Source organism: Lactuca saligna, chromosome 3, assembly GCF_052625555.1.
Source record: "Lactuca saligna cultivar CGN05327 chromosome 3, ASM5262555v1, whole genome shotgun sequence".
Taxonomy (NCBI): domain Eukaryota; kingdom Viridiplantae; phylum Streptophyta; class Magnoliopsida; order Asterales; family Asteraceae; genus Lactuca; species Lactuca saligna.
The window spans coordinates 41,068,029-41,082,072 of NC_136419.1; the positions used below are offsets into that span (position 1 = coordinate 41,068,029).

At 34.6% G+C, this 14,044-nt stretch overlaps 1 protein-coding gene across 3 annotated transcripts; it reads left to right on the forward strand.

The window, feature by feature from the left end:
* The first annotated feature begins 9,144 nt into the window (after positions 1-9,144).
* On the forward strand, positions 9,145-12,763 carry LOC145035874 (uncharacterized). Of its 3 annotated transcripts, none has more exons than XM_078984377.1 (4): positions 9,145-9,361; positions 9,820-11,270; positions 11,345-11,984; positions 12,068-12,763. In XM_078984377.1, exons 3-4 carry the CDS (start codon positions 11,549-11,551, stop codon positions 12,679-12,681), a joined length of 1,050 nt encoding a protein of 349 aa, XP_078840503.1. In that variant the 5' UTR covers positions 9,145-9,361; positions 9,820-11,270; positions 11,345-11,548; the 3' UTR covers positions 12,682-12,763. The 3 variants fall into 3 exon arrangements, with proteins under 3 accessions (XP_078840503.1, XP_078840504.1, XP_078840502.1); XM_078984378.1 differs by lacking the exon at positions 9,145-9,361 and having other exon boundaries at positions 9,621-10,819; positions 11,094-11,270; XM_078984376.1 differs by lacking the exon at positions 9,145-9,361 and having other exon boundaries at positions 9,621-11,270.
* The last annotated feature ends 1,281 nt before the right edge of the window (positions 12,764-14,044 follow it).

Here is a 14,044-nt window from a genome sequence, read left to right on the forward strand (position 1 = left end):
ACAACGCATACAGGTATCACATAGACAACAAGTATAGCAATCCAATAATCTGACTGATATCTATACTCAGATCATAATGATTTAAGGGTCTCGCCCACACTCATCTACTAACATATCACATATATGGGCCTACCTTGGTGCCTTACACCTGTTCATACTGGAAAAGGACTTACCTCGCACTGCTTGAGTCCCGCGAATAAATCTCTGTCTGATAACTGATAGATCCCTAGACTGTTAACATCAAAATAAACCCTAATTAACCATTTGGGTTTCCAATGCATAACTATAATATCCCCACTTAGGCTAAAAGGGCCATTTTACCCCTAACCTAGTTTGGTCTAAGATTAAGGCCCAAACTCATACTCTAAAAACCTAAAAAGTCAAATAATCAACCAAGGCCCAACTATGGCCCAATTTTTCCAAATTGGGCCCAAACCTGTACATGGTTTTTCCTTAAGGCCCAACCATTTATTCTTGGTCTAATACTTGACATTCTGATGGTCCAATATCTCATAAATCATCAAGGCCCATTTATGGCCCAATTTTCTAAATTTGGCCTAAGTCTGTCCAATTGGCCTTATCCTAAGGCCCAATCCAAATATTCTAGTCCATACTTGTTCTTGTGTGGCCCATCAATAGTCTAAACATCTAGGCCCAACAGAAAAGGCCCAACTCAAAACCCATTGCAATTAGGGTTTTCACATTAAATGACAATTAGGGTTAGGTGTTTCTCACTTTATCTACTAAGGACTTAACCCATTAAGTCCGTTATTCCATTAAGACATCATACAATGAAGTCAAAATAGTTCATAACTTCAGTCAATTGGTCCACATGCGGGTCCCAAAAGGCCCAAACCAACAAACTCACAATTAGGGTTTTCAAGCCCAATAACGAACTAGCCTAGTCCAAGGTTAGGTGTTTAGGTCCATTAGGGTCCCACTAGGTCGGGCACTGCCAACTGCCACCTCGCGCAGTGGTGGTCGGCAGCGGCAGGCGGCGGTAGCCACCATTTCAATGGTGGTGGTGGTTCCTATTCAGACATACTTCTTCACATATAATAAACACACATACACACAAACACAACCACCTCCTATGGTGGTTGGTGATGGCAAAGGATGGCAGAAACGATGGCAGCCACTACCATGAGGTGGTAGCGGTGGGTTCTCCTTGGATTTCCGGCCATAAATGGTTCATACAACAATACAAACACCGATAGCAAAGCAAAAACTCAAACCTAAGCCTACATAGGCATCACTTAGGTGGCAGTCGTCACCGAATAGATGACACAGTGGCCCCACGACCACCGAAGACGATAACGACGTCTCCGGCATTGATTCCACTGAAAACAACAAGAGAGAGAAGAAAGTGGGTTATGGGGGGACTTACCGAGCGTTTCAGGTGGCTTACGACCTACACATGGCGAGCATCACGAGTTTCTTCGATACTCAGCAGTTCTTAGGTTGCCCCCGACGTCTCCGACTGCAGGTGTGTGATGGTGATGCTCGATAGCGTTGTAGCGGCGGCGGTAGGGTTTGGTGATGCAATTGGTCGTTGAGGTGCTAAAAAACGATGGTGGTGGCTGAAGAATGGTGATTCCAGGTATAGGGTTAAATAAAGGGAATGAGCACAGGGTATAACCCGTGCTCATTCAAACTTTCATTCCTTTATCCAAGATTAGTCCCTCCCATCAATTTTTTTTCCAATTTAAATCCAATACTTACACTTTAGCCCCTGTCTCCACAAAATCTTTCATAATGAGTCCATAGTTTACCAAATCCACCTTAACTTCTTAAATATTTTCAAAATAGACCCTTAATTTACTAAACACCCTTCAACCTTCCAAAATCTTTACAAATTACTCCAGAAGTTAGATTTTAATCCCCCAAAGACCAACGCCTTGCTAAATTATTCTGCATTTAGGGAGACTATTCATTTGTTAATTCATTTATTTATTTATTTAACAAATGGGGCGTTACAACTCTCCCCTACTTAAATTAGCTTTTGTCCTCGAAATCATTCCTTACCATTCTTTACATGCTAAACCACTTCAGTAACATGGCCACATTCCTGGTCACACCCTAGTCTTCGCAAGGGTAATCGTGACCAATCTTCGCAAGACCCTAAAATCCGCAGATGAGCGAGTTCCTTTCAACAAGATCACATCTACTCCGTCTGAAATCTCCTGTCTCGAGGTTCCCAATAGAATTACATAATCACTAACCATATTATCCTTGCAAATCACTTATACTTGGCCAAGGCTCAGATAATCCCGTTGTGAATGACTTAGCATAACCTAAGCTTTCTGTGACTCTAAATATAAATGAAATCTAAAAATACCATTACTGCTTGAGACACTGAAACTGTCTGAAACACTGAACTTCCAGAAACACTGAACTATCTGAAACAGTATGTTGCATCCTGGTTGACTTCCAAAATCTACCGAGACTGCCCTGGTCTCAATTCATTCACCCGTCATCTGAAATACCGGGTTTCGGCCCGGTTGCGGAGTCCAAAGGACTCCCACATAGTCGCTCTAAACAAATTCCAAATGAAGTCCTTGTCTTTTAATAATTGCCACTAGTTATCTTGCCACTGTGGCTCTATAAATCCTGGGATCTCCAATCTCATGCCTTGACCCAACGGTCTCTACCAAGTCCCACCTGCATAGCTATAATCATACTGGCCTCGCCCTCAGGTCCCACCCAAACTAAATAACTATCGCATAACATCCTAAGGCACTACTACTGCCAAGCATATCTGGGTGTTGGCCACCTTTTCGATATGATTCAGCCGGCTATTGCCCAACATATCTGGGTGCTCGATCAACCCCTTTCGATCTAACCCGACCGAGCATTGCTGAGCATATCTGGGTGCTCGACCTACCCTTTCCTGATTCCAATCATGTTGTAGCCTTCCCACAATCCTATGAACTGACCCACCTGGGCCTAACTCATCTGAATGAACTTGTGAATGCTACAGCTACGCCCATAGAATTACAACACTTTTAACACTATCTGACAACCTTGTGAATGCTATGGCTACACCCGCAAACTTACAATGCTTCTAAAACTATCTAATCACATGAAGAATGCTATGGCTGTCCTACTGTCTTACATCACTTCCGACATTGTTAGGCTGCTAGTGAATGCTACGGCTATCCCGCAGTCTTACAACACTTTCCATGTTGTCTCAATTGTTGATTACTAATTTGAACACATCCAATGTCGAGCATGCACACGACCTAACATCCAAAACTGAACCCATGTCATGAATGGAATCCCCAACCTGGTTCCCTAAGGCCTGCTATCACGTGACCCCGTTGCATCACTACCGCATCCATGTCGAGTCAGCATCATAGTAAACCATGAAATCATCTACAACCTCTGGCGGGGTGAGAATCGGTGTGTAATACACCCGCTGTTTGAGAGCCTCAAAGGCTGCCTACTGCTTAGGCCCCTGGCGAAAGGCAATCAACTTCTTGGTCAGTCGGGTCAAAGAAACTACAATCTTGGAGAAGTCCCGAATAAATCTTTGGTAATAAACCGCTAGACCCACGAAACTCCGAAACTTAGTTGGAGACCTCGGAATCTCCCACTGTATCATAGCCTATGAATCTCAGTTGATCTTCCTTGAACCAAATCATCAGACGCAAGAGTTTCATTACTTGAACATAAACTTGAAATTAAGAGACGGGAGCACGAAAGTGAGAGACGTGAACCTGAAGAGAAAGACAAAACGGGAGCATTAAGCAAAAGACAAAGAAATCAAGAACTTGAACATCGAGATGGCACAAACACAGGAAATGGTTTCTCTTTTGGTGATTCAATTAGTTTTCCAAGGGGTGAACTTAGATCCAAATGACATGTAACATCATTGGTAAGTATTAAAACTTTTAAATTACATGCTTTTAATTGATTATTTCTGCTTGTCATAGGAAGTTTATATATATACACACACATAACTTGTTTCACGTGTTTTATAAATAGATACAAATTTCAAAAGTTTGTGGTGGGTATAAATACACTGGAACAACAACAAAACATGTCTCCAAGTTCATAGTCCTAATCGCAACATAATGTGTCTCCAATAGTAACACCGAAAGTATATATATCCATCAACATGTTCATATATTATTTACTTTGATTCCTTTCTTATGCATATATGCAAATATTGGTTATTTGATAGGAAATAAGGTGTAAACAATGGCACAACAGTAGAACACAAATGATTGTTATTGGTAAAGTATACATCACAGATGGAAAGAAAATGTTTCATCACAAACCAGTCCTAAAGACTTGCTATCAAGTGTCAATAATTGAAGAATCGTTGATGGATGAAACATGCATACCTGAAATAGGAAATAACTATTTCAAAATCCTTAAGGATGCAATAGATTGGTTTGTGGCATGACCAAAGGATCAAGTCATTTTAATTAATTAAAAAAAGGTACACATATGTATATGTTTTATCAACCTACATGTATATTAAGATCCTTGATGATTTATTTAATGTTTGATACGTTGTTCTTTCATTTCTTACAGGTAAAACCATCATCTACCATACCAAAGGATGCTGAGAAAACAACTATTCCTAAATTACCAGCTAGGCATAAAATTTTCAATTCCGCTTCGGTGCTAAAACAAGCCATGCTCAATAAGAAGATTCAACAAAATTTACAGTTGTGATTATTAAATGTTACATAGATCTTTTTGATATGTTACTTTAGGATTTTATTTAATTTGTACGGAATTACAATCTTACTTTTGAACTAATTAATTACATAAATTATACAATTTTGATGGGTTTGTGTTTTTCGTTTTGATTTGTTTTATATTAATAAATAAATAAACACACACATACATATATATATATATATATATATATATATATATATATATATATATATATATATATATATATATATATATATATATATATATAGAACACAAATAATGGATTTTTTTCGGATTGACTACATATACCAAACGGCACACAATCTTTGTGTTGCCACATATACAAAAGGCTACACATTTACTTGAATTTTACAAAACATATAGTCACTCTTTTTAACACCTGAGGGCACTCATTGTTTAATTGTAACTGGCAAAATCCCCCTAAAAAACAAATGGTTGTGTCACCAAATATACAAAAGGCTACACAAACATCGTATTCATATAACAATTAGATGAACTAAAATCACTCAAAATACACTTTTTCAAGATTATTAATACATTTCACCACTCTTTTTAACATCTGAGGCCACTCATTGCTTAATTATAAGTGACGAAATCCCCTAAAAAACCAACGATTGTATCACAAAATATACAAAAGGCTAGACAAACATTATATTTATATGGCAATTAGATGGACTAACGTCACTCAAAATACACTTTTTCAAAATTATTAATACATTTGACCACTCTTTTTAACTCCTGAGGCCACTCATTGCTTAATTGTAAGTGTCGAAATCCCCCCAAAACACTAATAGTTGTTTCACAAAATATAGAAAAGGCTACACAAACAACATATTAATGTGACAATTAGATGGACTAACATCACTTAAAATACTTTTTTTCAAGATTATTATTACATTTGACCATTCCTTTTAACACACGGGGCCACTCATTGCTTAATTGTAAGTGACGAAATCCCCCCAAAAACCAATGGTTGTGTAACTAAATATACAAAAGGCTACATAAACATCACATTCATATGGAAATTAGATGGACTAATGTCACTCAAAATACACTTCTTCAAGATTATTAATATATTTGGCCATTGTTTTTAACACCTCCAGTCGCTCATAACTTAATTGTAACTGATGAAATCCCTGCAAAAAGAACTAATGGTTATATCACCAAATATAGATAAGCCTACACAAATATCATATTCATGTGACAATTAGATGGACTAACGTCACTCAAAATATATTTTTTCAAGATTATTAATACATTTGATCACTCTTTTGAGCACCTTAGGCCACTCATTGCTTAATTGTAAATGACGAAATCCCCCCAAAAAACCAATGGTTGTATCACCAAATATACATAAGGCTAGCTACACAAACATCATATTCAAGTGACAATTAGATGGAGTAACGTCACTCAAAATACACCTTTTCATGACTTTTAAAACCATTTGGTCTATCATTTTATGCCTTTCGCTACTCTTTCTAAATGGATACGACCACTAACTCGCTAATGCGACCGTATGTACTTTATGTCACTTGACCTTCGGTCACACATGTAGTGAAAATGAATTTGTGGTTGTATGTATACAGTCACTCATTTTTCGTGTGACGGAAGCCCGTTTTTGTACTAGTGATTAATTCTATTTAAAAAATAAAAAAATCTCATTGTAATTTTCGAGACGTTACGTGATCCATCTTAAATATTTGTAGTGAACTACCTTAATATATTTGGCAAAATAAAAATACGTAGTCGATATTCTATATTTAAATAGTCTAAGATTTATTAAGTTATAATCCAATATGCTTAGCCCAATACACGTTAAATAAAAAAAACAATATTCGTAAATCAGTATTAAGTCCTAATGTCGTTTTCTTCTCCAAGCTTCAATTCTTGCTTCATAATCGCCGATCACGATCTGCTTCACCACATCACAATTTACAATCAACCGATTAGGTGCGCCAGTTGCTACTTGCCACAACCAACAATTGTAAAAACTCATCGAGTATAATAGTAAAACACTTGATTTTTTTGTTTATACGAATCAACTTGATCCAGACATGCAACTAGGTTTTTTTTTTTTTTTTTTTTTTTTTTTTTTTTTTTTTTTTTTTTTTTTTTTTTCTATCGGTTTCGTTTAAGTAGTGAACTATGTAGTTCTACCATGGGTGTATCTACCAAGGCTAAAGGTAAGTCCTAGGACCTAGCTAAATTTTCAAATTTATTTAGAATATATTTTGTAAAAAATTAGAAACTACCTTCGAAAAAATTGAGGACCTATCTTGAGTTTGTTTTTCTAAAAAATATCTTAAAACTCATTTTATAAGGAGATATAAATAAGTTAATTAGGACAATTTGTTATTTTAAATTATGAGATCGATAACAAAAAATTAATCACTCTAAATGACACTCTCAAGCCAATGTGAGACTAGCCCACTTGGTAGAGGTGAAAGCCTCTTAGACAGGAGGTCTTGGGTTCAATCCCAAACATAGATGAATTACTAACTTGATAAATTTAACATCTAACAACTAACTGACTGTTAAAAAAAAATGACACTCTCAAAATATCAATAGATAAATAAATGACTCTTATAAAAAGCACACACCTCAACTCCTCCCGATTATTTAACTACTATAAATCTAGAAAAAATAAATAAAAAAAAAACTAAAAGTGGAAAACAAGGAACTGTAATTGTGCATTTCTCGCATCCGTTCGCCGTTTTAGAATTGACGTTGGACACTGCCAAAGACTCACACTCTCCATTCACTGCTTTATTAATGAACTAATAATTAATTAGTTTTTCATTAAACCATACAGTTTTTTCAATTATATTTCAGTCGGGTTTTTAAAATTTTAATCGGTTGTGCCTGATTGGTTTTAATCGGTTGAACTGGCTGGTCCAGTTTTTATAGTACATGACCTGACCCGATCCCACATAAGTATTGATTTTTTTATCGGCTTCACTTAATTTGGGAACCATATGATTTTTTGTTCAAGATTTACAACTGAGTTCTACGTGCTAAATTGGGCATTGCCGATTATTCAATGCTCCCTACTCTACCAATTAGTATAACCAGATGAGTTTTGCAACACTGTTTATATTTTATAATGTTATTAGATTGTGTTACTATAAATAACAATATAGTTACTATTTTGCTACGGGAAATGTTATTTTTAGTTGTGTTCATCCAAGATATATTGACAAGATGTTATTTTTATGTAAATTTAATAATAATAATAGTTATAGGTATAATAATGAAGTAACATATTTTTAGATAGTCAGAAAGTAATATAAAAAACAAATTGTTTTCATAAAATAAAACTTGTTTAAAAAAGCAAGAAAAAATATTTATTTTTAGAAAAGAATGAGAAAAAAAAGGTTATATACCCTAATAAATAAAAATGTTTTTGTTTGTCATTTCCTAAAGATTTTTGTCACATGTCATTATGTGAGATTTTTGAATTATTTAAATTCAACATGTATTTTCATTTCTTTTGTTAATAAAGAATTAATCAATTCTAGTAATTAACACCTCTATTATTATATATGTAAAATATTTATTATTGTGTAGATCAACACTATAACTAATTAAACATTTATTATTTAAGGTAATATACATTTTTCTTCATCAAATGAATATGATAATAAATAGTTGATTTTTTTACCACTAAAAACATTTGTTATGATTTTTTTGTTATATAAATTAAAATAATAAAATATTATAAAACAATATTGTTGAGGTATAATAAATATATTTTGTTAAACTTTGAGATGAAGTATGCATTAAGAATATTTAATATTTACATCTTGATATAAAACTTTTAATTTTAATAAACTCGTGTAATACATGGTTTTTATACCTATTAATATCATTAAATTAAGTAAATACATTATGTCAAATAGAAAAAAATACATGTCTATGATATCATCTTTCATACAAAATGAATACGGAGAAATGATAGTAAAACGTAAACTCATCGTCAATAAAAATAATATAATAATAGTTATAATAAAATAATGCACTAATGTTAAAATATAATTATAAAAAAATCAGTTTTAGAAAAAAAAAAAAAAAAAAAAAAAACGTTAAACTTTGATAGTACTTTTGAAAAAGTAATCATTTGTTTTTTTACTGGTTGATGACTTGTTTAATAGCCGGCTTAAATCCCAAATTTGTAACAATTTCAAGTTTTATTTATTTATTTATTTATATTTGTTTTTTTTTTTTTTATTTCAAAAATTAAGGATACGGTTAAAGATCCCAAAATATGGAAAATTTTCTAAAGATTTTCCTTTGTGAAATTAGCACCACATATTACATCTGGCTTATAATTCAGGCTGGAAAGCTTGTTTTCATGTGACATTGTCTTTTGACAGCCTAATAATTTAAAGTAAGAAAACAAAATAAAATTAAATAGCAGGTGGAGGGATAAGTACATTTGCTTTATATTATAATACTTCGGCTTCCACTCTCCTTCAAAGCATATGAAATGAGAGCAGATGTCGATAATGCTTGTATTGTATCATTATAACGTTCGTGCATCTATTCATGCTCGAGTTGTAGGCCAAACGTAAAAGCATTTCAATATACTTTTCTCAAAGTTAGTAGGGTTTTGAATTGATCATGTGTTGAGGGAGCTTTTCATTGGTGCTATTGGCTATTTATACAGGTATATGTTAGGAATAAAAAAAAGAGAAATTTACAAAAATAGCCATTTACACTAATAACATTGCAAAAATAGCCAAAAAAAAATCGAAATTAAAAAAATGGCCACCTATTTCGCAGATGACAAGGTCCCATCTGCGAAATGGGCTTCTCATCTGCGAAAGTACAAGTGCCTAAAGCACAACTGTGCTTTAGGTGCTTGTACTTTCGCAGGTGGGTTTTTTTTTTTTTTTTTTTTTTTTTTTTTTTTTTTTTTTTTAATTTTTTGTTGTATATATAGGGGTAATTTCGCAGATGGAATAGGTCCATCTGTGAAATCCTCTGACTGTATCTGCGAAATCGTTGTTATTTTTGTATTTTTTTTTTAGGTTGACTATGAAATGGTTTGTTTTGACTACGAAATCAGGTTGCTATATAAATAGTTTTGTAGAAAAAATATCATTTTGGTTGTTATTTGTTTAGGAACTCTCTCTATAATTTGCTCAAAAAATGATTAAATATATGGTTTGTCTTGTAACCGGTGGGAGATGGCAAGTTAATGGAACTAATCTGGAATACATATGTCCACAGGGAGGTATTTCTGAACTTGCTTTGATATTTTCTGAGTATATTAGTTATAGTGATTTTGTATCTTTGGTAAGAAGCAAAATTGGTTTGTTAGACAAATATAGAATTAGTCTTCGTTTCCACCATCCTGAATTAAATTATTATATAGCTATAGTTGAAGACATGGATGTTAGAATGTTGATAAACGTAATCAAATGTAGTGGAGGAAGGGCTGTGAAAGTGTTTGTGGTGGTTGATGAAGTTGAGGAGGTTAATGGGGGTGGTGAAATTGGAAACCAGGTTGTTGGTAATTTATGCAGTTATAAAGGGAGCAACGATCCGATAGGTACTTACAATACTCCTAGTGTACCTCAGTTTCACAGTGTTGCTGAAAATGTTAATGTTAGTTATTCACCTATTCACTATGTGGAACCTGAGAATTACAAGTCTGTTGGTGATGATGATGTTGGTGCATATCTTAATCACGTGGGTGGTCGTTGTGATGATGTTGCCGAACAAGAAGTTAAACTTATGAATAGGCGTGTGGTAGATAAAACAAAAAAGAAAAAAAAAATTCAAGTCAAAAAAATGAATAAAATCATGTTTACGGGCATTATGTTGATGTTGGTGATGTATGTTTAGATATAAGCGAGCTACAAAGCAATTCCGATAGAGATGAGTTGGGTGATGAAGTTAAAGCTAAGTTTCCCGATAACCTTTTTCACGGTATGCCCCCTGTACCAGCATGGCCAGTTGATATTAATGAAGATATCCCAACACAGATGGTAGACATGAATCTTCAAAAGATTCAATGTGAGAGTATATTTAAGAACAAAGAACTTTTAAAGCGGTGTATTGGTAAAAAATGTCTTCGAGAAGGTTTCCAGACGAGGACAAGTAGATCCACCAAATCAAGGTATGAAGCTGTGTGTGTTTCGAAAAATTGTTCTTGGTTACTAAGAGCAAAGGCAATTAAAAATTCTGATGGTCTTTTCCAAGTGAATAAATTTGTTGATGTACACACATGTTCTTCAACATTGTTGCAACCTAATCATCGACAAGCAAACAAATATGTTTTGGGTGAATATGTTGCTGATGTTTTGGCTGAAGACTATAGTAGAGTTTATCGGGGAAAAGAAATTGTTAATGATATGAATGCTTAATTGAATATCAATATCTCATACCATCAGGTATGGCGTGCGAAGCAATATGCATTGTTGTCGTTAAGGGGTTCGAAAGAGGATTCTTTTACCAAACTTCCGGCGTATTGTCACAACTTGGCCAAACATAATCCGAGTACTGTCACACATATTAAAACAGATGTTGATGACCGCTTTGAGTTTTTGTACGTCGCACTCGGTTGCTCGGTTAGTATTATCATATTATATTAATTTTTAATTTTTATTTTGGTGTATTTGAATAGATATACAATGTATGGTAGGTACGCGCTTTTGTCAATTTTTGTAAACCGACCCTAGTAGTAGATGGAGCTCACCTAAAGGGCGAGTTCAAAGGTACCATGTTACTTGCAGTTACTAAGGATGGATAAAACCAAATATTACCGGTTGCATATGGTATATGCAAAAATGAGTGTACCGATTCTTGGACATGGTTTTTTCAAAAACTACGTGATTGCATAGGAAATATGCAGGAGCTTACAATTATATCTGATAGGTCTCCATCTATAGCAACATCCGTTGCCAACATTTTTCCTCACGCTCATCATGGAATATGTGGTGTCCATTTGTATTTCAACATAGTCTCTAGATTCGGCAAGAGTAAGACGGTTAAAGGAATTTTTTGGGAGGCGTGTAGAGCGTACACAGTTGATGCTTTTGATGCCGCCATGGATGTTATGAAAAAGACAAAAGAACCAGTATGGGAGTATTTGAAAAGTATAAATCCAGAAACTTGGTCCAGAGCACATTTTAAAGGGAACCGATACAATCTTATGTCGTCCAACAGTGCGGAGTCTATAAATGCATTATCTAGACACGCGCGTAAGGTGCCAATACTTATGTTGCTCGATTTTTTTCGTGCTACAATGCAACAATGGTGGTTTCAAAGACGTAACTTTGCAGGTATTAAGTAAATTTTTAATATTAATGTTTTATTAATTTTGATGTTATTGATCTTAACTTCTTCATTTTGGCTCTTTTTTTAGCGGAAGCAACAACAATTCTTACCCCTTGGGCGGATGAAATTGTAAAAGAGAACAAGAAAAGTTTTAGCAAATGGGATGTTCGCATGATCTCAAATACGAAATGCGAGGTAAAAAAGGGGGCACAAAATGTGATTGTTGATTTCAAACATATGGCATGTACATGTAGGCATTGGCAACTTGATGGGATACCTTGTGGTCATGTCATAAGATGTTTAACAGAGAACAATTATGAAGACTGCTCGAGGTATGCATTAAATGCTTACTTTACCGAAGCACTGAGGAAAACATATGAGGAATCAATAAACCCTCTGCCAAAGCCATCCGAATGGGAGATCCCCGATGATTTGATGATTGTTAAGCCACCAATAATGGATAAACGTCAGCCAGGCAGGCCAAGAAACACAGACCGCATTCCATCCCAAGGCGAGGGTCCAATTATAAAAGAGTGTTCTACATGTGGTCAAATTGGACACACGAGAAATAATTGTACTGGAAGGGCGTTTGGTAGCGGAGCACGTCACATAATTTCTACTGCAGAAATGGCATTTAATATTGGTGGTTCAGCGAGTTGCTCACAAACCTATAACGCTGATTTTGATATAAAACATCCTTGAAATGAATAGTAATGACGAGTTGTTAACTTATTATGTATTGTAATATTTTTATTAAATCTTACAAGACGTTGCTATGCTTTCATATTTTTGTTTAGTTTGTTGATTATATCAATTAGTGAAGACTTTATATTAAAAAATATAGTTTGCAGATTTTTTTTAACAGTTACAACATGTTATTTAAAAAAACAACAAACGATCCTTTTGCAACCTAATCTGTAAGTAATTTTAAAACTCAGGGAACTGCAACGGGTACTTATCTTTCTCCATTGTTATATAGTCATCCCTAATTATCATTTTGTCTTCGAAACGATCCTTTTTTACCATAATGTGTATCAACTGCTCATCCTTCTCAGCAAGCCGTTTTTCAGTGGTGTAAAAAAAGGGTCTACTGAATCACAATAATAAAGTCGATATTGTATTAAACTAGACAGTAATGACAAGTCCAACTTTGAAATGACTAGAGATAAATTACAGTTTGACATGACAAAACACTGTAGTAACCTGTAGAGATAGACAGTAATGACAAGTCACTGTAGTAACCTGCACATAACAGTGGGGCCCTTAAGGGACAAGAGATAAATTACAGTTTGACATGACAAAACACTGCATAAAGCTGAAAATCGTAGTCCAAATATAACCATTTCGTAGTCATAGTATTAATTCATAGTCTATTTACTTATATAAATAGATGTTTAAGATCTAAAAACCAAACACCCGAATCACCTAAACGAAACGAATTCCCATTATTAGAAATGTCGTCGAATGCAGCAAGTTCTTCGAATGAAGAACCTGGTTCCAATTCTGAAAGGCCATGGATGACAAACGAGGTGTTAGTTCTAACACGATGCTGGCTAAGTGTTAAGGATGGTGTATGTTTACTTGCTCCCTCGCATTGCCTAATTGGTGATGAATGGAGTCGCATCACATCTTTGTTTAACCATGAGATGGGAGAAGGGCAAAAAAGATAAAAATCAGATGTTGTTACTAAGTGGACGGATGTAAAGGAAGAAGTGACATGGTTCAATCGAGCATGTGGTTATGCGAAACGTAACAATGTTCATTATCGTGACGAAGAAGAGTTCTTGGAAGTTGTTACAGAGTTTTACATCTGTCAGCATGACGACAGAGACTTCGAATATTAGGAAGTTTGGAAGGTTGTTAGAGATAAACAGTATTTCAAGTAGACGGCTCTATTTTGTGTTAAGAATAACCCATGGACTTGTGTTTTACGTTAATGCTTTGTTCGTATTATGTCGTTGTTTTTCATGTAATTGTTGTGATGTTTTTAATTGTTCATGGAATCCTTGTTACTAATGTATTCTAATATATTGTGATAACTAATGCAATGACCATTTATTAACTC